Source organism: Halyomorpha halys, unplaced genomic scaffold (assembly GCF_000696795.3).
Source record: "Halyomorpha halys isolate HHAL.00 unplaced genomic scaffold, Hhal_1.1 Scaffold354.1, whole genome shotgun sequence".
Taxonomy (NCBI): domain Eukaryota; kingdom Metazoa; phylum Arthropoda; class Insecta; order Hemiptera; family Pentatomidae; genus Halyomorpha; species Halyomorpha halys.
In genome coordinates this window covers 873684-899096 of record NW_027111517.1, presented here as the reverse complement: position 1 = coordinate 899096, position 25413 = coordinate 873684, and the positions used below count along the sequence as shown (strand labels likewise).

The following is a 25413-nucleotide window of genomic DNA, read 5'->3' as shown; positions in this document are numbered from 1 at the left end:
TATCTATTTTATATAAAAGGGAATAAATCAATTTTTTAATATTTCCAGAACTGTTAAAAGTTCTCTTTAATATGGTTTTATTTGAAACAGCATGGATTCGTAGCCAAGGCATTTTAAAGGGAATACATTTGATGAAGTTTTATTAAACGGTTTTATTATTGTTAATACTATTTTTACCTTAAAAAACATAAAAGAATAGAAATAAATAAAAACAGCCGCTCGGGTCAACAAACGAATCTCCCGAAATGGTCATTGCCGAAACTCCAATACAATTATTCACAATTGGTCTTTGGACCACTGCCATTTCACCTTCGGGGAGTAGTGTAGAGGTGTTTAAAGGGACTGTACTAAATGGTTACGATGATAAGGGAATTCCTGATGAAAAATAAAGAATGGATATCCTAAGATCAAGAACAAATAAGATATTGAGGCCAAGGTGTACGCCTTGTTCGTAACATAAAATAACTCATTGACTCTTGTTCGAAGGCCATGGATACGTTTTATATTTGAAAATTTAGTTGTTCCCCGCAGTTCAAAATCGGTTGATGATGAAAGTTCTCTTTAGTAGTCCATGCAACTTGCCAAATAGTCGGTTAAGGTCTTGTCTCATAATTCTACTATGTGGGTTCCATGTCTGTTTTAAAACATTTTTTCCTTCTATGAAACTGATACAAAATTTACGTACCAATATATATAGTTTCATGCTAAGAAAAACGTCGCGAAACAGCTTAGCGACTTGCTGATACTTACACTACGTATACCAGTAGGTATGTACGGGACTTCATAAAATTAAACCCTCAACTGTGACAAACATGAGTCGTCCCATTTTCTAAATCAAAAATAAACCCAAATGGTTCCAAAGAAATCATTTTTTATCAACAAAATAGACTAATTCAAACTTCGGCTGAATTCATTTTTCGTAAATCTGTCGTGTTCTTGTGAATAGCATCGTCTATTATTTTGAGTTTTAATCTTAAACTTCACTTTGTTATCCTGATAAGACTAAAAAGAAACAATGGTTCCTTTTTTTAATATATTGCAAGTTAACCTGATAACATTTATAAGTTCTACTTCCAAGAAAATCGACAGTGGTGGAGCACGTTTAGTGTAGCGATTCAGTTGTTTTGTTTAAGAAGTACGTGGTATAGATCCGACAGTTCGGGATCTTTTTGATGCAGATATTATTTTGTGAAAATATTGCATCATGTCGTATCATACGTAGAAAATAGAAGATGAAAATATAAAAGAATGTCTGCGTGACCTTGACCTTGTCTCTGGAATGGGCATGCACCAGCTCCGAAGGAAGCTGTAACGTTCATGAAGACAGCTGGCTAGGTTTGAAGATTGGGAAAGACAAGATAACCGAGCCATTTTCTTAACCAATGTTCGCCAACTGGTGGTCTACGGACCGCAAGTTGGCCACGGAAGCCTTAGAGTAGACCGCAGGAGGGTACGGTAACACATTTTTATTTTTAATTTATTGTTATAACTATTTTATAAATTATTTTTCGTATGTTTGGGTTTTAGCTGAAAGGTTTCAACATGTAAATGCACAATGAAAATAACTCAAAATCCACTTTTGCACCAAGTCAGAAGTGGAAGTGGAAGTGGACCACACATGAATTGAACCATGTGCTTAATGGTTCTCAGAACTTTTTGAGTTAGGAACTACTGTGCAAAATTGTCTAAGCACTGAACTAAGTAAACAACAACATATCCACTGCAGCATTAGTTCAATATTTGGTGCCGTCTGCATGAAATCTCGATTGATTTTCTGTTTAAAATAACACTATTTTCTTCAAGAAAATGAATATGGAGATGGTATGGTATGGAGCCATAACCATCAGAAACTAGCTCATGCGCAAAACGCCTAGCCGGTTGTCGTTTCACAAAAATAATTATCTGATGAAAAATATCTCTTTAGTTTGAACTCTCCAGGACGAGGCTTCCGATATTCTGCATTTTTGGGAATTCATAGTTATTGGTGGGTCCTTAGGACAACAAACTGCACCCTAGACATTACCCTTTTCAAGTATATGCATAGAAAAATATATATGCTCATAAAAAACATCAATTAAAAATATAAAATAAAATATATTCTTTTTAATTACAAAAGAAAAATGAACAAAAAAACTTTATAAGACGAGAAAAGAAAAACAAATTGTTAAACACTTAAGACTTAAAATTAATGAACATATATCATATCTAAATTCAACTTTTAGTATTATTCATGAAAGAATGTTTTATATAGATGAGCTCGTAATACTTACTCAATAGTAAATAACCTGGGTATATCTTTCCATCGAGCGAGTGTTATTTACAGAATAGCAACCTCAGTTGTGGAGTAAGATAAACCTTATATGAAGAGAGAAGACATAGAAATTATATAATAATATGTACAACTGTTATTTACAAACAAATATATATAATTTATCTCCTAGAGTTACCTTCGACAACTCTATTCGACTCCTCTCTATAATCTTGCAAATAGAATACTCTTGTCTCTTACATAACGAGATATTTATGTGCAGAAAGGGATTGCGGGATTAGTTTATATAGAACAGGAGGAGGTGGTTGTTGGTAGTGAAACGTTTCCAGGAATTTGGAATAGAGCCAACGCTATGACAGAGTGTTATGTTGCACATTATAGGGCATGTGACGCCTACCTAATTTTATTCATGGGCATTAACAACTTTAACATATGGAGCCATAAAAGGGTAAAAATGGCTGGAAAGTGTTCTTGTAAAAAAATGAAATCGTGGGCATTGTCCCAGAGGGTTTATTCCCTTGTCAGAGTTACTTTTTTATTGCTGTTCGTTATAACATTTAAACTATTTATTCAAACATCAATATAATTAAAGGAATTTATTTATAAAGCCACAAGATACTGGTGAAGACCCTTTGGCCTAACTAGGATATGAATTCTATTCTTAGATTTCAGAGTCCTAGAGATGTTCCAGAAGCGTTGTAACAATGGGTACGGTTGATGTACGTCAAACAACTTAAGGGAAAGCAGTTACAAGCCTACTGACTACAATATTACAATACGCCAAACAATAACAGCTAAGCCGAACTCAAACAACATAATCCTCTTAACTTTTTAACATTGATTCTCTGACTTAAAAGAATGCTCACCATTAAAATTTACATTTTTATATTGAAACTAAAATATTTACAAAAATAAAATTACTGAATGAGCGGCCTTAACAATAGTTTAACCTTAAACTAAAATTTTTAAAGCCTTCCTTTGTAAAAATGTTTACATATGAACTCATTAAACCTTAACTTATCAATTTCACGTTGGCTTATATCTTTATCATTTTGGATTTTACAAGCCGGTCACATTGTTAACGAAGTAGAAAGTAATCGACAATGAAAGTACATCGTATTGTCCATTTATTTTTCTTTTGCAACCACTTCGAAATAGTTCAAAGTTGCTATATCAAAATCTATTCACATGTTTTCATTATTTTCCAACAATGAGCTCTACAAATATATTTTTTTTAAAACAAAACGACATTAATATTTGTGGCATCATAAGTAATACTCTCACACTCGCACACGCACACACAGTGGTATATAAGAAGAGTGACACTTGTATAAAATACAAAAATAAAATGTTACAACCTCCCTAGAATTCATCACCCAGTAGTTATCTTCACAAGTACCAAAATTAATAATTTACAAAGTAGGACCCTAAAAAGTAACAAAAACGGCTGTGATTATACTATCTAATTTGTTTACTAATTACTTTAATCTAATATAATTACTTTCATGTTAAAAACTTTTATTTTTATAAATAATACTTCTATTTACTAAATCAATGCATATATATTTTAGCATACTAAGACAAATCTAGAAAATTAATAATACAAATGTTTCTGTTATGGGTATATCATCAAGAAAGTTGATATGTTATTACTGATGATTGCAAAAGCCTTTTTCTTTTAAATTGGATTTAATACACATTTATATATTAAACTAATTGTTTATAATTTATAGGATTTAGAATTGAGGATTGAATCGCAAAAACAAACTCTTCAGGCAAGAGACGAAAGCATCAAGAAGCTGTTAGAAATGCTGCAGAACAAAGGTGTCGGTAAGTTTTGTATAGACTTATTTTAGATTTGTTTGCCATGTCATCTGTCGAAAAAGCCTAGATCGTTTAGTAATAAATTTATAAATAAATATAAAATAATATATATTTTTAGATCTAGTAAAATTCATATTAATGGGTACAACAGTGATACTATGAAAGATTAATTCTTTGGTCAAAAACTGAAATTGATATTTATTATTAAAACAAAAAGGTATATTATAAGTTATTATTTTTAATATTAATTAAAAACACTTATTAATTTTGATTTTATAATGATTTATATAAATGCTTTCTCTGCAGATGTCATGGTTTTAATTGAAATAAATCTAAATAAATTATCATAAAAAAATTTGATGAAATCACTTCTTTTCATTAAAATTAGAAAATCAGTTTTACTTAATATTTTAGTAGGTTAAGATTTACCTGAAACTAAGACTTCTATAATTTTCATTAATTAATGTTTTAGTAGGTCATGATTTACCCGAAACTAAGACTTCTATAGAGATCTTTCTTTTCTTAACTTAAAATACTATTATGTGTGTTATGAAATTTAGTGTAAAGGTGTAAGAATTTTCAGGATGGCTTTCCTAGTAAAAATACCTACATTCAATAAAAAGCATTTATGATTTTGTACACAGTGATTAAAACATACACACATATATGCTATTGATTTGTTAAACACTTTGTTTATTTTTTCTATACAGAAGTTTGGACAAGAAGTGAAATAATTTGTTTATTTCTTCTGCCTTTTAGAGCATTATGTCTCAATAAGTTTTGTTTCTGCATTAAATTGCATGAGAATGCTTTGGTTACTTAGCAAATGGGTTTTCCACCAATGTCTTCAGTGTATCTAAATATAGGATACCCCAATTGTTATATGTCACCAGATTTTAAATGTTCATCACTATCTCATTCCATGTACACCTCTCTTTTTTTTCTCATCATGGTGAACTGGTACCTTGTTCTAAAGATGCTACAGAGGAACAATAGTCTTTGTTTTTGAACTGCAGTGTGATGAATACCAAAAGGACACATATAATATTCAATATTTATTATTATATGACACTATGATACTGCTGAGAACAAAGCAACAAGCATGCTGCTCTGGGACAGTCTATTGTGGCGTCTATTGGTGAAACATACTCTGTCTTTATTTATAAAACCCTTCCTAAATTCCACAACATATTAGTACAATTTATAATTAGGTATTCTATGGTTTATTTTTAAAGGGTGGTTCTTTATAACTGGAATGCCTGGTGATGTAGAAATTAAATGTTGTAGGTAGTCTTCTGACAGTTCTTTCCATATCTTATATATATCTTCACTCATCCTCTGTGGATCCAAGGTTCCATTTTGAATACTCATCCTAGTCAATTACTGCAGAATACTGTAGAAAGTATCTAAGATTTGCTAAGAACACCAATCTTGTACTGAAGAGGAATGGAATCACTGACAAGATGTAAGTTACTCTTACCAGTCTAGATATCTATCTATCTATAATCTAGATAGATCTAGACTCTTTTATGGTAATCTGGACTGTTAAGGGCAACTCTTGTTTCTTTAGTGAATCCTTTATTCCACAGCGCAAGATTGGTGTTCTTAATCATTGCTTATTGTCCTCTTCAGTAAGTAGGAACCTTTCACAGATATTTTTGAGCCGAGGTTTGGTTTTCTCACGTCTTCTTCTGATGATTGATTCTAGCATTGATAGCCCTCAATGCTAGCAACAAAGTTTCTAATGTCAGAAACTGTTGGATTGAGTTTCCTAACTACTTGCATTTTTATAAAAGTTTCATCAATTAGATTGATGAATTATGGAATATTATAATTTGCTTGTCTTGAATGACCCACTGTCTGGAATTATATAGTTATTAAAATTAAGGTGACTATTGACCTAACACAAAGATTCTCCTTCTATACGAAGAATAAATATACTTACTGAATAATCATGATTTAGACAACTAATGATCACTTGAATAAAACACGTATTAAAGGGGAAAGAGAGAATATAATTACAGAGACAAAGAAGTAAAAACAGGCTGAAGCTGGAATTGAAATCAATCATGAAAAATTTAGTTCACAAATAGATAGTAGCAATAATAAGAGTAATCGCTACTGTCTCTCATGTTACTAATGATTATCCTATTACTATAAAAATCTTAATTATTAACTTATAATTTCATGGTTTTCTCTTTACAAGATTTTCAAGAATCATATAAAAAATTAACTTACTTTTTTTGAATATCTGATATATTTCAGAATACACACCTCTTTCATCATTAAAATGAGACATTAATAAGGTGAAATTTCTTTTCTAAACTGTCTCCAAAAAATCTTTCCCATCGTTAATTGATGTGGCTGCTGAAATGAATCTACATGTAATTGAAGAAAAGTTTAAATATATACATTTCTACATAAAAATTTGAAATATGTAGATATAAACCTCACCCTATGGGTTGGAAAATATTAAAGTTTCGGATCAGCCATTACTCCATACATCCATGCCTACATATACAGCCCAACAATCCAATCCTGGATCATGGATCAGGGCCTCTCCATTGATATCTATTTTGTGCTTCATCTGTCCAGTCAAAGAACATATTTTGCACCTTTGTAAATGCCATCTAGCCTTATTAGGTTTTGTTATTCCACTCTTCTTGTTTAGTGAAGTACTTTTCTAGCTGATTTTGTCAGCATAGATTTCCAAACATTTTCCCAACTTTCAATTATTACCTTCCCTAATTGGACCACAAATATTTACTAAAATATTGCTTTCAAAGATTAGCAGCCTAGTTCTATTCTTCTTAGTCCATGCACAAGCTTCAAACCCATTATATCAAGTCTCACTTAGCTCTTGTTGGTGATGAATTTAATTTTTTCAACCAAAACAGTCCAAAATGTGCAACAGATTACTCTTGTGCCAGAACCAGACTAACTTATTAGATCTTTTTCAATCTGAACCATACTCTTTATTTCCTTCATCATCATTTTGTTTGGTTTAGGGAGAGATACCAAGCCCATGTAATGTTCAAAATAACTCTTACTTGTCAAGTTTCATATGAATATTTGAGTAAGCAAATGATGCACTGTAACTAAGGCTGTTGTAGGCAAGTCTGTTAAGAGGTAACCTTAGCAACCTCAAAACTGCAGAAGTGCTAATTCGCTTCCGGCCTGGGAGGGTTGATTTTTATTTACAGAAAATACTGCTTACAGTTCATTAATGTTTATCATGAAATTATTCTATAGTTACATTTTTTTTTTAAATTATATTTAAAGGCAATGGTAAGCTTTTTTTTATTTCTAGTGGACATATAGATGGATAATTTTACTATGAATATTTTTTTTTTCAAATAAATATACTTTACTGAGAACATTTTCACAATAAATATACATGTGATTATGACATTTTTTATTGGAAAAATCATTTCAGACATTTTTGCATTTTCCAGGAAAAAAAAAAATACTATATCTACAAGTGGGGTAATGTTTTTATTAGAAAGAGGGAGAAAAAATACAGGAAAATGGAGGATATGTATTTTATACAGGGGGTCCAAGACTCATTGATACAACCCTTTTTATCCTGAGATCTGAAATGAAACATGGTGGTCCTAGCTATATTGAATGAAGTTCCTTTCAGAAGTGAAGTCGACTTTGTAATCTCTTCTATTTCTTCTCCAATGCACATTAAATCTGGAATTTTCAATGGAAAGAAATATTATCTATGAAGGATTCTCATAGAAAACATCATTTTATTTCAGTGGTTTTTCCGTTCCGACGTGTCCTGGAAAATCGCAAATATTTTTCTTAAAGGATTTTGCACGCAAACAGTGCGAAAAAATTTAAAAAGAAAAAAGAATGTAAAGAACATAACCGTTTGAGAATTCAATTACTATTACTTGGGGAAGTCGAAAAATCTCGAAATTGTTGGCTATTACAGTTTTTTGAATTATGACTTCTGAATACTGCGGTTTTTTCGCAACAGTTACAGAATGCAGTGGTTCAAATATACAACAAAAATATCAGAAAAATGCAGGTTTTCATTTTCAACATTTCTGTGTAAGTTGTGTCCTTAACTTTTAACCTAATTTCAACATGTAGAAATATTAAGGAGCCCCCTCATCCCTTCCCGGTATAAGCTCCACCCATCCCTTTCCAGACCCTCTCTTCCTCTCAGGATGTACATACATATACCCTTCTCCTCATTTCGAAAACATGCACGAAAATGCGATGTACAGCTCTCCTAGAATAGCTCTTTCAAACCACTCCCGTAATGGCCGTCCCTTTGACATACATGAAAGACATTAAGATGGAAACTTTCATTGAAACATTTACGTTACTGAACTCTGGAGTGGAGTTAACAACATATTTTTTAAAATTTATTTTATACCAGATCGGCCTGGTGGGCCTTACATGGTTGATATAACCGTTACATTATATTTATATTTTTTTAACAGTTGATTATGAGGGGGGGGGTTAGTCTCGTACAAAAGGCACCCCTAACTATATACAATGTTCTTATAAAAAGAAAAAAAATTAAAATAAAAATAAAAAGATAAGAATAATGCTTCTTAATAAACGAGAAAAGTGAAATTAATAACAAAAAAATAACGAGATTTGTAGACTTAACAAAACAAATAAGTGCCCTCTAATGGTGAAAAGAAACTATTTAATTTGAAAAAAGGACAAGAGAAGAGAAAAAATAAATAAATACTAATAATGAGTAAAATAGAGGTAGTGTGAATAACGAATTAATAAATATAGAATTTATAACAGAATGTCCTGCAGCAGCCTGGGCTTCAGTCTTCGGGTTGAGGTTAGGTTTCCCAGGTTGTAGTTCACTGCTCCTTTATCTGTCGGCAACTGGGAGTGGAAGTTCATTGAACCGTTTTTATGTAATCCTTTATTGACTCCATCTGTAATTCCCGATGCAATTGGCTGTTTATTGTGAACCAAGAAGCATTAACTGTAATTATTAGGACTTTATTTTGAAAAGATTGTAATTTTTTTCCTTTTCATAAAGGATGCCGCTCCCCAGACTTCACAGCCTTACATCAACAGTGACCTGAGAATTGTTTTAAATACAAGAACAGTTGTTTCTGGTTTTAATTTGGAATTCCAGTTTAGGATAGGATACAGCATTGCTGTAAGGTTAGTAGGTTGGAGTTAGTTTGATGTTCATATGGTGATTTTAGGTAAGGCGGCGATCTGGGTGAATTCCCAGGTATCTTACTGTTTCACTGGCGGAATTCCATTTCACATTTTTACTTCTGAGGATTAGTTCCGGTGGGTCTGGTGGGCGTCGAAGAGTAAAAACTTTTGAATTACATTTTTCAATGTTCAAGCTAATCATCCATTTAGTGAAATATTGTTCTAGATCATTAAGGTGACTTTTCAAAGTATTTATAGCGATTATTATGTCATCATGTTGAGAGAACACAGCTGCAACGTCAGCGAACATAGCTATGAAGGTGTGTGTGGACTGGATGATATCATAAGGTAGAAGTTGAATAAAATGGGAGAAAGGACTGAACCTTGTGGAGTACCGGCATGGATTTGTCTAAGGGTAGAATTTTTGTTATTTATTCTGGCAGAAAACGTGCTACCGTTGAGGAATGAGCTCAGAATATTGTATAGGTATTTTGGAGTGCCTGCATTCTTTAGTTTATATAGGAAACCTCGATGCCAGACCTTATCGAATGCTTGTTGGAAATCCAAGAACGCTACCAGAGACTGTTTCTTTTTTTCAAATCCGTTAATTATAAATTCCGATAGTCTAACCAGTTGCTGAGAAGATGAATGACTGTATTGATGGTCAGAAATAATTTCAATGGTCTGAAAAAAAGAATTAAGATGTTTTTTATAACAGATTCCAGTAATTTTCCAAAAATTAGTAATAAACTGATAAGTCTATAGTTGCTGATTTGTTTAGTGTTCTTAACATGGTTGTGAATTACTATGAGTTCGGCTTTCTTCCATGTATCCGGAAAGTATCCTGTACGAAGGCAACTGTTAAAAATTGACGTGATGAAAACGACAGCTTTCCCGGGTAACATTTGGATTGCTATGACTGGGATAAAATCATGACCAGGACTTTTCTTTACCTTGAGCTTTTTAACCAGGTTCTGGATTTCTTTTGGGGACGTGAATTTAGGTGGGAGCTGAACTGTTGCGAGGGGGAGATTTAGATACTTGTCAATTTCATCAGTGACTAGATTCAGACTTATTTCTGTATTGGAGAATGTTTTCTCAAAGAAATTAGCGAACACTTTAGCTTTTTCGGCGTCACTGGTGATGAATTCATCATCGTCTATAAGATTTGGAATTTTTTCCCCTTTAATGGAAAGGCCGTACTTTTAATTGTAATTTTTCATCAACAAGAATTTTGTACGTTTCCCAATCGATCACTCCATTAATGAGGGATTTTCTCACCGTTTCATTGTTTATTTCAGTTGAGAAATTAATTAATACAGGGATATGGTCCGAATTTAAAGCTGTGATCACTTGAGAAGAGAGAGGAAAACTAATTTTTTTTGTCAATACAATATCCAGAATGTCATATTTACAGCCTGATCTGTAAAACGTAGGTTCATTTGGTGCATGTATTTACATATTGTGCCTTGAGTAAATATCATGTAAAGTATTTCCACTAGAATTGGATTTGCGGTATCCCCAGTAAATGTTTTTACAATTTATGTCACCTAAAACTAATGTATTACCTAGTGGTAATAGTTTCAAAATTTCGTCTTGAATTAGTTTTTTATTTGGAGGTTTATAAACTGCTGTGACAACGGTAGAAGGAGACGAATTTAAACGAACCGAAAAAAATCTCCATATTAAATAAGTTGGTAATGATATTTTCAGTGAAATCAATATTATTTTTGATTATTAAGGCTACACCACCAAAAAGAGTCGAACAATCTCTGTCATTGCTTACAATTATGTAACCTGGGATCTTCAATTTGATGTTTTGTGACAAATTTTTCTCAGTTATACAGGATATATCGATGAAATTTGATTCAAGGCAAATTTTAAACTCATTTCTTTGAGGAGATATGCCATGAGCATTCCAGTTTAAAATTTTCAATTTTCTTAATTCCATACCCATAGACGAAAAATGAATATTTGAGCATTCGTTGAATAATATATGATTTGTATTAAAGCGCAGTTAGTCAGGAGAGAATTAGTAACTGTAGATAATCTGTTATTTATATTATGGTCCATTTGTAAAGAGAGGCGCAACTAACGTGGATAGATGAGTCATAATTTGTTTTAAATACGGTTAGACAGCTTCGATTATAATTTTAGTTATTGAAGAAAATAAATTTTCAATATTTATTTCGTTGTCTTGATCAACTATGGACTGAGTTTTTGGTTCCGGTGGTTTTGATATTGATCTAATAACAGCATATGGGTTTTTTAAAGTGATTTTCGTGGCTGGCCTGCTTGAATTAGTCTCAGATTTACGAATATTTGGTTCTGAAGGTTAGTTTATTTTATTTTGAAGTATTTGATAATATTTACATCCCTTGTAATTAGCCGCATGAGGTAGTTCGCAATTTACAAAAAAATGGCTTATCCATAAATTTTAACGGGCACTTTGAAAAATGGTGTTAACCTTTGCACTTTACACACTTCGGTTCCAAATGACAATAGTTCTTTGTATGACCGTATCTTTGGCAGTTACTACACATATGAATGTCAGTGTTTTTGTTTTTGGGTTCTACTTTATATTAGAAATTATTAAGGGCAGAAAATAAACGTTTAAGATTCAAAATATCTTTGGCCTATTCGTTGTTTTTGAGAGATACTGAACAGAGTGGAATTGGTTTTTTGTCTTTATTTAGTATTCTGGATACATAGGCAACTTCGAATTGTTTTGAGTCTAACTCGGCCTTTAATTCGTCTTCGGTTACACGATTGGGAACCTTCCAAATCACCACGTTCAAATATTTATTTTTATCCATTGAAAATGTATAGTACTCAATTTTTTTCTTCTTACCGGAAGTTTTAATTCTCGAACGATTTTCCTTTACTTTTGTTCCATTTTCCACACAGTTTACACGTCAACTTTCAAAAGCCGTGAACAAGTATTTTCGGATTTTTGGTGATTTACGCCTTCAGGACGTGTAGGATCGGAAGATTACTGATATAAAATTATATTCTCTATGAATATCTTTCATTGAAAACATCTGCTTCCACTGGAAATTTCAGAGTTAAGTACGCTGGAAATGAACTGGAAGAGGCTACTTTGTCCATTTCACAACCAAAAGAAACAGAAGTACGAACAGGGAGACGAGGCGTCGCGTTGGCAACCTCGTAACTGCAGAGGCGCCGGTTCAAATCCGACCTGGGAGGTTGACTTTTAGTTCATGGCGGTCCCAAATGACAACTTGACTCCCCCCTTCCTCCCTTCCTCCCATGGTTAGAATAGATTATTTACCTATAGATTACCCTCTGTATGTCAGATATGACGAGACAGGAATGATTAAAAAATAAAAGAGGACAAGAAGGTTTCATTTCGAAATTCCCAAAACTCTTTAAGACAACAAAAATAATGGGGGTGACAATTGAGTCCTGAACAACCTGTATAGTAGCAATGATAGTATTGAAAAACACCAGATCTTGAAGGATAACATGAGTCATCATCAGATTGAATTTCGTTTATAATGATATAATAGTGAATACAGATAAGGATCATTGGGGAAGGGGGTTAATATAAACTAGAGCTAATTCAGTTTAATCTTGTTTTTCCCGCTATGAATTCATATTTGATAATTGATATATTAGAAATAGTACAATGAAACCCATTCCATAGTAAATTTCCACGGCATTAAAAATTTATGGTTAAAGAGTTCCAAAAGAATTTGAAATTAAATTCATTTTAGTTGGAAAGTTTGATGTTTGAGACATGCACATATAACGTATTACGATCAATATTTTTTTAAAATATTAAAATTATTTAGATTTTGTTATACAGTTTTGACTCCATAACAGAAACTATATCAAACCTATTACAAGGCATAGCAATAATTTAGTACACATAGTGAACAGTTACTTCTCTTGATAAATGACTGATTTTAATACAATTTTACGTTTCCTGAATTTAAGTTTTTCATTAACCAGGATTATTGCAAATCATAATAAGACATCCTGGAGTAATTAACTGATTATAGTGTTACTGTGCAAGTCTTTTACACCAAAGAAATTTTCTAAAATTTATAAAGTTTACTTTCCAAACTGAAAAATTGATACCAAAATATATTCTTGATTTTGACCTTAAGTTCATAATTTCACAGTTGTTTACTAGTCATAATATATTAATAATTATTGAAAATGTCATTTTTAAATGAATCAGTAAAACTGTTTTATTTTAATTTAATCTACTTCAAATTTGTTTTACAAAAAGATTGTTATTCAGATAATATTCTTATTTTACAATAATATTAACTGTTTCTCTAATATTTAATTTTAGGTTATGATATATGCAGAAGTAATTTAGTTTATTTTATTTAATTATATAGAAATTATTTATATCTAACTAATAAGTAACATAAAATGTAATCCAATCTTATTTGTGTAGTTATATTGTTTTTTTTTTATTGATTCATTGAATATATGAAATCTATCTTCAACATTATCCAAAATATATGAAAGAAAAGTCTTAGTTTTGGGTAAATAAAAATTCCCCTAATTTTTACCAAATGTCATGTAACGATGTATTTCTTTATTCGAATTATAAACTATAAAATAACAAACATTCAAATTTATTTTTTTTTTAATATCGGTCAAACACCTGTTTCACCCAAGATAAGCCCGGCATTTTTTGTGTAAAGGTGAAGTCGTTCTGTTTTAGGGAAGGAAGAAGAAAGGCAAATGTTACATCAAATGCAAGCATTGGCTCAAAAACAGGTGGTTACTTTCAAGTAGTATTTATCGATTCTTCAATATGAATTAGTGGTCGTCTTGTCTATATTTTATTATTTGAACAAAGTTCAATGCACTTAAGATTTCTTACAATTATCTTCACCTTAACAACAAAATGGTATGTTCATTTCTCCCATGTTTTGATGCAGTAAAATGTGACCAAAGAATGCAATGGTCCAAGTACAAATGTAAGAATGCTGAATGCTAAAGTATTGCTGAATCTAATTTTTATATATGTGGTTCATGACTGAGTTTTTTCTGCTATTGCCATTCAATCATTACCTTTTTCTTAATTTTATTTCCTTAGTATAGATGTAATTAGACCTTATTTAGATGCATTATATTTGTTTTTACTTTTTATTCAAATATTTTCAAAAGCTACAAATTCTTTTATGCTTCATTGTTTTTCCTTATTAATAAAACAAATAATAATTGATAAAAAGATATGTAGGAACCAAATTTAAAATTACCCAAATAAATAAATTTTTCATATTTATAATTTTTCTCAATGCGGTATGCTTTATTTTATTTAATAATTATTTATTTGTTTAATATATTGCTATTGGCATGGATTTATAGATGCATAAAGCAAATCATTTTATATTAAGATCTATAAATATGAAACAATAGTACCTATGAGTAAGATTAGTTGGTCACTTAAACATTACCTTTAAAGTTAATATGATTATAAAATAAATAATTTGAATAATTAACTGATTTTCCATACAATAAAACAAAGTATTTATTTAATGATTAGAATTGGAATTTTTGAATTTAATTATTAATAATGAGCCTCTTGGCTGACAATAATACCTTCCTAGTTTGAGGGGAAAAAAACTGATTATGAATACTTATTTCTCAAACATATTAAATCAACTTTAAAATTTTGATCAGTTACAATAATTTTACGATTCCTTAATTATTAAATGTTCTCCGACCCTGAACTAAACAAAACTAATGTAAGGCTGTTTAAAAATTATGCTGATGAAAACGAAGCTTGGTTTCAAATGACAATAACTATCAAACACAATGAAAATTAACAATAGGTCTTACAATTATTTTGTTGTTAGTCTGTCTAAATATTATTTCAATTGCTACATTAAAGTAACTTGGTGACAAATGGATATACAAGAAATAGGAGTAAAAAATAAAAGGTGTCTGTTGAAATAAAACGAGAAAAAAAAATCACAGATCATATACCATCTTTTAGCATCAGAGGAAGAGAAAGGAGGGAGTTGGGATATGCTAACAGTGTTAGCAGGCATGTATGGAAATCCATGAAGAAAGTGAAAAAAGGTGCTCTGGATACTTGTGATATCTGCGTACCAGATTACCTGGTAACAGGTAGTGAATATTAGCATGGCTTGCGAAAGATAGATTAAGTCCAGGGGTCCTAACTTGTTTGTAGCTGTATACACATTTATAGATTACCTACTGTCAACTATTATACAGCTTAACCATTGCTGTAGCTGGGATAGTTCTTGCTGTGGCTGTAAAGCATTACCATTTACATGGTTTATATACATTACATGGCCAGTTTACACTGGCTTTAACATGACTGAACTTCACTGCCACAACGTTTACTATCAACTGTCATACCAGACCTAGTGCAACAGTACTGCCATGATGGCAAATATCTTAGAGTTTACACCATGGTAGTGTCCATGGCTCAATTAACCTCAAAATGTTTTTATTTGTTTCAAAAATATACTTATATAAATATATATTAAACTAAAATTTATTCAATAATAAAAAGATTGAATATAGCATCAGCCCAGGAATGAGGACCCCTGGTTTTGGTGTTTGTAACTAATATGTTATTGTGTGAATAAAAGAAACAGTGTTATTACAATGTAGTATTTTAACTTATTCCTGATATCATAAAAGTAATTGAATTATTAAAATAATCATCATAAAACAGCATTAAACAGTGTTTGCTGAGATCATTCTGGTTTAAAAATAATGTAATTAATGTTAAGAACCAAAGCCAAAAATAATACACAAACAAATATGATTCAAAAATTGCGTACATTAACAGGAGAGTATAGGGATCTATGAGAAAAAGCTCTACCAATGTAAATAAAGGATATGGTATAACAGCTTAAAGAAATAGAATAAATAAAACAAATACACACCTATGTGTTTCGTCCTACTTTCTTTGATGTCCAGAAAGTCCATTTTTTAAATATGGGTACAGTAGTCATTTAGCAACAGCTGGAATTCAATTACATTAGAAAAATAAATGGGAAATATTAAGAAATAGGTGATAAATCACCTAGGTATCAGTATTAGGAGAAGACTCTCAATTACTTAAAAAATTTATTACTCTCAGTTAGATACTAGGGAAGAAGTAGCTACAGTGATTTTGTAGAATGAATCAACATTGGGGTTCTATTAAAATCCTAGATTTATATTGAACTTAAAAAAGCTCTTCTAGATCTTTTTCCAATATTTTAATAAAACATCTTACACAGGGTGGGCAATATTAATTGATCAATATGTATCTCACAGCAAACCAGATAATCTGATAAAAAAATGTTGCTGGGGAAGTTGTAGGTTTCCTTTTGTCACAACTATTAGTTTTATCAACTACTTTTTTTTAAACTTTGAAACGAGAACTTTTAATGTTGTTTTTAAATTCAAAAATTTATGAAAGATTCCACAAAATGTATTTTGGTATCTTAAAAATTAAAGGAATTATGCCATTTTAGAATCTTGTATTCTCAACATCATTATTATTTTTCAGGCACTTCATAAAGTGGAATCATGAGGACTTTTTTTTTTGCATTTTGCGTATTATTTTTTTTCTGAAAAATTCAAATAAGTAGTTTATAAAGTTATTTTTCCACAATTATAAAAGTGAAACTGATTTAATGAATTCAAATAGTTATTAACATATACTTCAATAAAATCAATAATATAAAGCATAAGCTGATTTTTAAGAGATGCCTTTTTCTCCCTTTTTTTATAGTTGCAAGTGTCATATCCTGGCGACACCTGAGCAATACCATGACATTCTCAAAACACTAAAACCAAATAAACACTTTTGCTTATAATAAGGAATCTTCATCTCTAGAAAATGTCCACTGGATCGTAAAACATGTTAATATTATTGTAAAAGTAATAACCCGATATATCATTTTCAAGGAAAACTACGAATCTTTGGAAGCCAAAATGAAAAAAAATGTTTTTATTGTTAAATTAAATAATAAATATTTTGAGTGCATGCAATAAATTTCCTCATCATAAGTATGGAAAAATCATTTCAGAAACTCTTCGTTTGCATGTTTCTGAAAAAACACTACACCAGAGTTGGGCAAAAATTATTCGATTGACAAAAGACGAATTCTTTTTTATTCGAAGTTTTTATTCGATTGACGAGAGACGAATAAATTTTTATTCGAATTAAAGTACGACTAAACAATCCGAATACTTTTTTATTCGAATATTTAAAATACTATTTCAATCGAATAAAAAATTAGTCGAATGAAAAATTATTCGAATACAAAATTAGTCGAATACATATTATTCGAATAAAAATTTGATTTTTTTTTTTTAAATTCACTTATTTTTTTACCGCCTTCAATTTCTAATGTATGAGGGTTCTATTTCACATATTCAGACGAGTACAAAATGAAAATTCCATCGATTTTAAGATCCCATATCGATTTATTTTAATTTTTTTAATTTCTAATACATAGGGGCCAATTTTTAGGTTTCCGGATATGCATTATGAAAATGAAAACATGTTAGAAATCGGAAAAGTAAACATAACTCGATACGAGATCTTAAAATCGATATAATTCTCATATTCTGCATTCCTCAAAGCGTATAAAGGGACCCTAACATGTTAGAAATCAGAAAAGTAAAAATAAATCAATATCGATCTTAAAATCGATATCTTTTTCATATTCCACATTCCTCAGAACGTATAAAGGGATCGTAACATGTAAAGAAATCAAGAAAGTTAAAATAAATTGATACGTCATGTTAAAATAGATAGGATTTTCATATTCTACATATCCCAAAACATAAAAAGGGACCCTTATATGTTAGAAATCAAGAAAGTTAAAATTAATCGATACGCGGAATTAAAATCGATAGCATTTTCATATTCTACATATCCCGAAACATATAAAGGGATCTTCAGAAATCTGAAAATTTAAAATAAATCGATAGTATTTTCACATTCTACACATCCCAAAACATAAAAAGGGACCCTCATATGTTAGAAATTAGAAAAGTTAAAATTAATCTATACGCGATCATAAAATATATCTATGTATAGCTTTAAGACAAAAAATGTCGCCTTTATACAAATACAATCGTATTCGGATGGTTAATCATTTAATTTTTTCGAATAAAAGATTATTTTTCTATAAAATGGACGAATATAAAAGTATTCAAATGGTTATTCGATTTGTTTTGTCCAAATAATTGATTATTCGTGTAAAATAATGACGAATAAAAAAGTAAACGATTGTCTCTCGTCATTCGAATAATATTTGCCCAACTCTGCACTACACCTTACTGCTTGGTAATATTTTTAACAGAAAGAGAATGAAAAGATACATATAATTGATACATAACATTTCCAAGATTCCAGTTTATGAAGTGGCTGAAAAATAGTGGTGTGAGAATACAAGATTCTAAAATGGTATAAATCCTTCAATTTTAAAGATATCGAAATGTGCTTTGTAGGAAATGTCCTTTCATAACTAAATGACTAAAAATGGGAGCATAAAAAGTAGGTATTATCAGCAAACCCAAGTTTTCTCCCTTAAAATTTGAACTTAAAAATAATAGTGGTTCATGAAACTATAAAGTAGACCTACATTTTTCCTTTAACAGTTTGTTATTAAATCATCTATTTGACCATAAAAAACACATTCTACACCCTGTACAGATTATACAGGGTCCCACTATACGTGTTCATCCCCTTAACCTCTACAATTTTTGGAATTTGAATTTGATTTTCCCTTGGTCATAAAAGTTACATATGGTTTATCTTTTGTGGTTATAGTTAATTTTCTAACTTTCTTCAGCACACCTGATTCTGGAATATCCGATGTGATGAGGTACATTTTTTTTCTATCATGTCATGAAGGCGTAAACTGCCAAAAACCACAAACTATCTTTTATTGTTTTTGGCAATTTTTTGGGCAAACTGTGTGGAAAAGCAAACGAACAGAAAGAATAAATTCATTATAGAATTCAATTTCCTGTAAGAGTTTCGGTTTTTTTTTTGTTTTTTTTTCCATTTCAATCATAATCCGAGTTACCTCAACTAGTCTAGTAGACTAAAATGGCTTTGATCATAATAAAACGCAATTATGATGGTGAATTCCAATGAGAAATAGAATTCTGAAACTTAGGTTTGTTTAAATTTAGGTTTGTTCAATTTTCTGCACTGTTTGAAGGCAAAATTGTTTTGTGATTTTGAGCATAATATTTAACTAAGGGTTCACTCACAGAAAATTGCCCCAGCAGTTTTTGTGGAAACTATGAATGTCAAAGGCTTTAGTTTAGTAGTGTTACAGATAACGTTAGGTGTGCTAAAAAAGAAGTGGGTTAGGAATAAAAATACCATCAAAAGATAAACATTATGCCACTGTTATGAAACAGTAAAAATCTAATTATAATCCAAAAAAATTTAGTTGTTAGAGGAGGTCAACATATTTACTGGGACATCCAGTATATCCAAGCAGGGAGAGAGGAAACTCTTCTTAAAGAAGTTAAAAAACCTATAAAACAGAAATGGAAAGCTAAGGAAAGTTAATGAATAATCTCTCATTTTAAAAAGTAGTATCAATAGAAGAGGTAAAAGAATATTTCAAGATAAGATTTATTATATTATTAAATAATTCTTGAGCAACCTAAGTCTAAAACATACAAACTTATATAAAATTTTAAAAACCTCTCATGTAGTTGAAATTTGAGAGTGGGAATAAGAATTTAAATTTTAGAGGTACTATTGTTTCTACACTATACTTGATCTCTCACTTAGGTTGTCTACTGTATTGCTTATAAGATTTAATCATTTACATGATCTTAACGATAAAATTTATGCACAGTAGCAATGTTTCATCCTCTAGAATAAAAAAGAGGAAAAATAAAATAATTATTCATACCTGAACATTGATTATAACAAAATAATATCTTAAATTAGAAACAAAATTTACATTTCCCTACATGGTTAAAAATTTGTATAGGAATATTTTTGAAACATACCAATTATTGTTACCTACATATTACATTTCACAACTTTTTGGAACTTAACATCATGTTTAAATTTAATATAAATTACATATACAAATATTAATTTCAAAATATTATTTTAAATTAGTTGTAGAGAACAAAAGTTCTAGTCAAAATAGCTCTATCCCTCCAGTTCATATATTTGGAATTGGTGTCCTTTAATATACATTTTCAAAAAACATAGAGTTCTAAAATTAATGAAAATATTTTTCAAATAACCTATTCAATCAATAAATGTTTGATATCTTTAGTATTTTAATAAATAATCATTTTATTATATCAGTGGTTGAATTCAGAAGATCATGTAGATACATTACTTAAAAATTATTTAATTATAATCTTTGAAGTTGAACTGTTAGTGGCAATTTTTATTACCCTATCAGCTTCACGTATAAATATTATTTTGAATATGAAGCCAGGTTTTGTTTAAGTATCTTAATTTAAATCCAATCACTAACAACAACTTATATATTTTCCATAGTTCAATTCCAGGTATCTGATGTGTATTATTCTGTTTTAAATACTTTTGTATAAATACAAACATATCAATCTTAAGCTATAAACATACATTTAAACTTTTACTATGTAAATATATCCACAATAGCAGAAAAAATTGAGGTTATATGCATTAATATTGATATTTACTCTCCTCCATGAAGCAATAAACATGGTTTGGGTCAAAGTTTTATTACCAAATTAAGTAAATGGTATTAGTAATCTAATATATTATTGCTTTCAAGTTTGATTATTTTATATTTACAGCTTATATTTATGATTCAATTATTTTAGCTACTTAAACTTGTTTTAAAGCATACTATTTTTTGAGTACAATCAAAAAGAGAATGATTACTAAAAAGTAACTTCCATGCAATAAACTTCATTAAACCTGCACTCATATATTTATATTTAGTATACATATAATAATTTTTAACTTAACTTTTAATTTATATAAACTATTACTTTATTTTTTTTTAAAAAACCAATCAGTAGAATTTCAGAATCATAATATATTTAATAAACAATATTATTATTGATTTTAGTTAAATATATTAAATTTAATTCACCATTCTAACTGTTATCAAGACATAACAAGACTTTTTTAACATAAAAGAATTCATGAAGTGGCTATTAGTGTTATTCTGAAGGATCATGCCCTAGAATAAATAAAAAATATTAATATTATAAAATTATTTTAACACTTATACTATAAATGTCATGATTTTATTGCTTCATGATGAGCATACTGAGTTTGTTGACAAATAAGTTCATATCACTTTTATGCTCACACTTCATAACATGTGAAATATCTCAAAATCTCTAAGAGATATATATTTATATGGCTGTTTAGTATGCCTCCTACATTTAAATTATATATGTAATTACAAATAACTACTGTTTAAAATTTTCATTTGGAGTTAAATTTAATTCTTTTCGTGGACACATTGTTTCATTGGTCGGATGAAGCTTTTCCTAGCACCCTGTAGAGCCCCTTTCCTAAATTTTCCTCTCTTCCTCGCTTTCTTGACGTGCTTTGGATGTTTTTGTAGGTGGTAAAATGATTGAAGATGACCAATCAAAGATGGAGTTAGAGGCTAAACTGATTGAGAGTGAAAATTTGATTCGACAGTATGAATCGGTCGTCCAAAGTCAAGACCAGGAACTCAATGTAACTAAACGAGTGAGTAAATTAAAGCTATCTGTCATCACTCGTCATGCATGGTTGAGATTCCTGCTCTTGCCGAAGTCGACTTGTCATTTATTAGGGTTCATAACTTGGAAAATTATAATCTTTAATGGTAATTTTTTTCTTTGCTTTCCATCGAATTATTGAATTTCATATGTTGATCTGCCATATAGAGAATCAATGAAATATACATTTTCTTTATAAGATAATGTGGTCTCCAGTTTTCATTGCGCGGTTTTGTTTATCATCATATTTATGTAATTATTAAATATGCTAGAAATTTTAGATATATTTGCTTAATTTTAGGCCATTTTAATAAAAAAAAAAAAAAAACATGATAATATATTATCATTCATAACAACAAATGTATACATTCACTTCACACCTTTAGTTATTTTTTCCAAGCAATAGAATTCACTATTTCTATTTCTTGACAAATTAATGTATACAAATAATTATATGTATATGCGTGTGTGTCTGTGTGTGTGTATGTACACACATGCATATAAAAAACTAATTCACAATATTTAAGAATAATCAGTTGTTTTACCCTTGGTTTTCAAAAAAAAAAAAAAATATATATATATATATAAAAGCTTGGATTTTAGTGCCAGTTAAAAAATCAATTAAATCCAAAAAAAAATTTAATTGTTTTTTGTATCACAAGTTTAAAATTATTGGAATTATAAATTGTTGTTTCTTATTTTTAATGACTAATGAATAAGTGTTACAAATCAAATATTTGAACATCTTATGATAACAAGTATGACATACATGATTACATTATTATTTTTGCTGTGACTAAAGTCCAGGTTATTAGCTACAGAAATAATTATAAAGCCTGATACACTAATTTATGAATAATTATAGCAGCATGAATTCATATATTTATATTCAATAATTTTTCATTTTTATTGAATTCATCATGTTAAACTGATATATGAACCATTTAACTTCAACAAATTACTTTCAGTTGTTAATATCTTATTGGAAATAACATACATTCCTTTAGCGATAATTTTAAATCCTCATTTTTTTATATTTAATTTGACATAGCACAAACATCTTTAATAAAATAATAAAGTTGAAAAATGTTATAACACGTCTTAAAAAATAATTATAAATTTTTCCTTCTTCAGATTTATATAATTTCAAAATAAAAATTCTATACATTAAGTTCTGATAAATTTATTTATGAATATTGATATATTTAGAAAAATTATAATCAAATTTGTCCTTATTTCTTTTTAAATAACTACTGCGAAATGAAAAAGCTTATTTAGTATGGTGATCTCCAACAAAATCAATGCATCATATTAGGGTTCTTATTTAGCAATCAAGTGAATTTTAACACTGCAGAAAGCTTTTATTCAACAAAATTGAAAGACCAGGAGGATAAATAAAATTGCTAATTGGGCTTTGATAATTTCTAAAACAATTATTTCACAGTGACATTAGCAGAAGTAAGGACAAGATTGTCTACCATTTTAAGGATAATAAAGTTAAAGTGTCAATTTTGTTTGAGAGATAAATGTTCTCATTAAGATTCCTGGTAATGTTCCTTAGGTAAATGTTTCTTTTACTTCTTAACAGAAAGCTCTTAACCAATTAGCTTTTTTTATTCAGTTAAAGTTAATAACATGATTGGGGATCAATTAAGTTGCATTACAATAAAGAATGACTTTTGAACTAGTATTTTTATTACATAGGGAGAATTTGGTCGAAGATGTGGTCAGTAAAGATGGATAACACTAATGAGTAGGACTTATTTTATCTGTGCCATTACAGCCTAAATGTAGATGTTTATCTGGGAACCCAGAAGAAGATTCTAATGCTGTGTCATTAAAAACAGTTACACAAAAAGTGTCTTTAAAAATAGGATATACATACTTATGTAAGAATCTTATTATGAGTCGCCATGATGAAGGCATATAATTTAGGCCAAAACGTTGACACAAATAAAATAAGTACCCCCAAACAACTTATGTAATAAAATACTAGTTGAAAAGTCATTCTTTATTATAATTAACCTTCACTGATTTCAGACTAAATATTATTTTCCCCTTTGGAATAAAATTTTTTGGGAAGTCTCGACTTTATATTAAATTATTCAGAAAATTTTAACATTTATTTTACTAATTACCTTTAACATTCATTGCCACAAACATATACCACTGACCAGCAATTCTAAGCACCTAGCAATGAATAATTAATTAGTAAAAGATATTTAAAGTGATTATGACAAAAAAGGTTCGTAATCTATACCTAGATGGTTCTGAGGATGGTGAAGGCTAACTGCAAAATGTTAATCATATGAGAAAAATAAATTAGGTATTGTAAGTAAAAATTTGCTCTCTAATTAAATAATTATCCTCATTGTACGATCACAGTCACCCAACTATGATTCATCTCATCTCTACAATAATAATATTGTTATTCAAAAATGTTCATTCCAGAGTGAATGGCTATATATCATCACTCTTTTAAGAAATAAGTTCCTTTATTTTCATTATTTTTATTACACTTAGAAAAAGATATTCCAAAAAATATGGCTATAATCTCATTTTTTAGTTGCTTTTATTTATTTATTTTTATGTCTTTCTTATGCTTTTATAGCCTTAGATATAATTCATGTAAATTAAGTTCATACTTACTTCATATTTCTTATTAATATGAACTACAAAATATTCATTATATGATATATAAATAGGTTTGTATAAATGTTAGATTTAAAATATATGAACCATATACTAGAAATATGTTATAATTTATTTACTCATAATTGACTAATAAATTTCTTTAATTTTTCTATTTCTGGAAATTTCATATATTTTTCTGGCAATTTATAGCTCTAATAATATTTTATTTTTACTTTATAATTTTTCAATGAAAGCAATATTTAATGTGTAACATGTTCTTGTTTAAATTTCCACAATTTTTTAATGACTATTTAGCAATCAAAACATTGTTAAAGGATTTAATTCATCAGTCTTTATATTGTGTGAAATTTGGTTATCTTTGATATAATGTTTTTCTCTATGAGGTTCATTTTTAATTTTATTTTATTTAAATTGATTAACTTCAAAATTAGTCATTAGTTTTCTTTATTATTTACCATACCCATTCAAAGTTATATTACATTACTACAATTAATTTTGATGATAGTGGGAAATATATAATTGAGGCCAAATTCAAATAGTTTTTTTTTTTAATTTGTATAGGTTTAATATTATTTAATGGCTAATTTTCCAACTATTACGATCAACATTGCTTAAAGCATTCTGAAATATTATATTTCTTTATTTTTATTGGTATACAAATATTATAGAATATTTGTCCACATTTTTCATTGGCAAACTTCATTCACAAACATACCTAATAATATCACATAAAATGTTCTAGTACTTTATTTTTACTTAAAAAGTTCTATTGCAAGCTAACAATGATA

General features: G+C 29.3%; 1 protein-coding gene across 11 annotated transcripts in view; it reads left to right on the top strand.

Moving 5' to 3' along the window:
- brp (bruchpilot) overlaps window positions 1-25413 on the top strand; it is a 201069-nt gene that overhangs the window by 91443 nt on the left and 84213 nt on the right. For 5 of the 11 annotated variants that reach the window (XM_067049576.1, XM_067049573.1, XM_067049572.1 and 2 more), the window contains exons 3-4: window positions 4003-4099; window positions 21829-21959. In XM_067049576.1, the coding sequence (XP_066905677.1) occupies window positions 4003-4099; window positions 21829-21959 (228 nt within the window). Of the gene's footprint in view, window positions 1-4002; window positions 4100-13952; window positions 14009-21828; window positions 21960-25413 lie in introns of those variants that run through there. The other 6 variants (XM_067049579.1, XM_067049577.1, XM_067049574.1 and 3 more) reach the window with 3 other exon arrangements.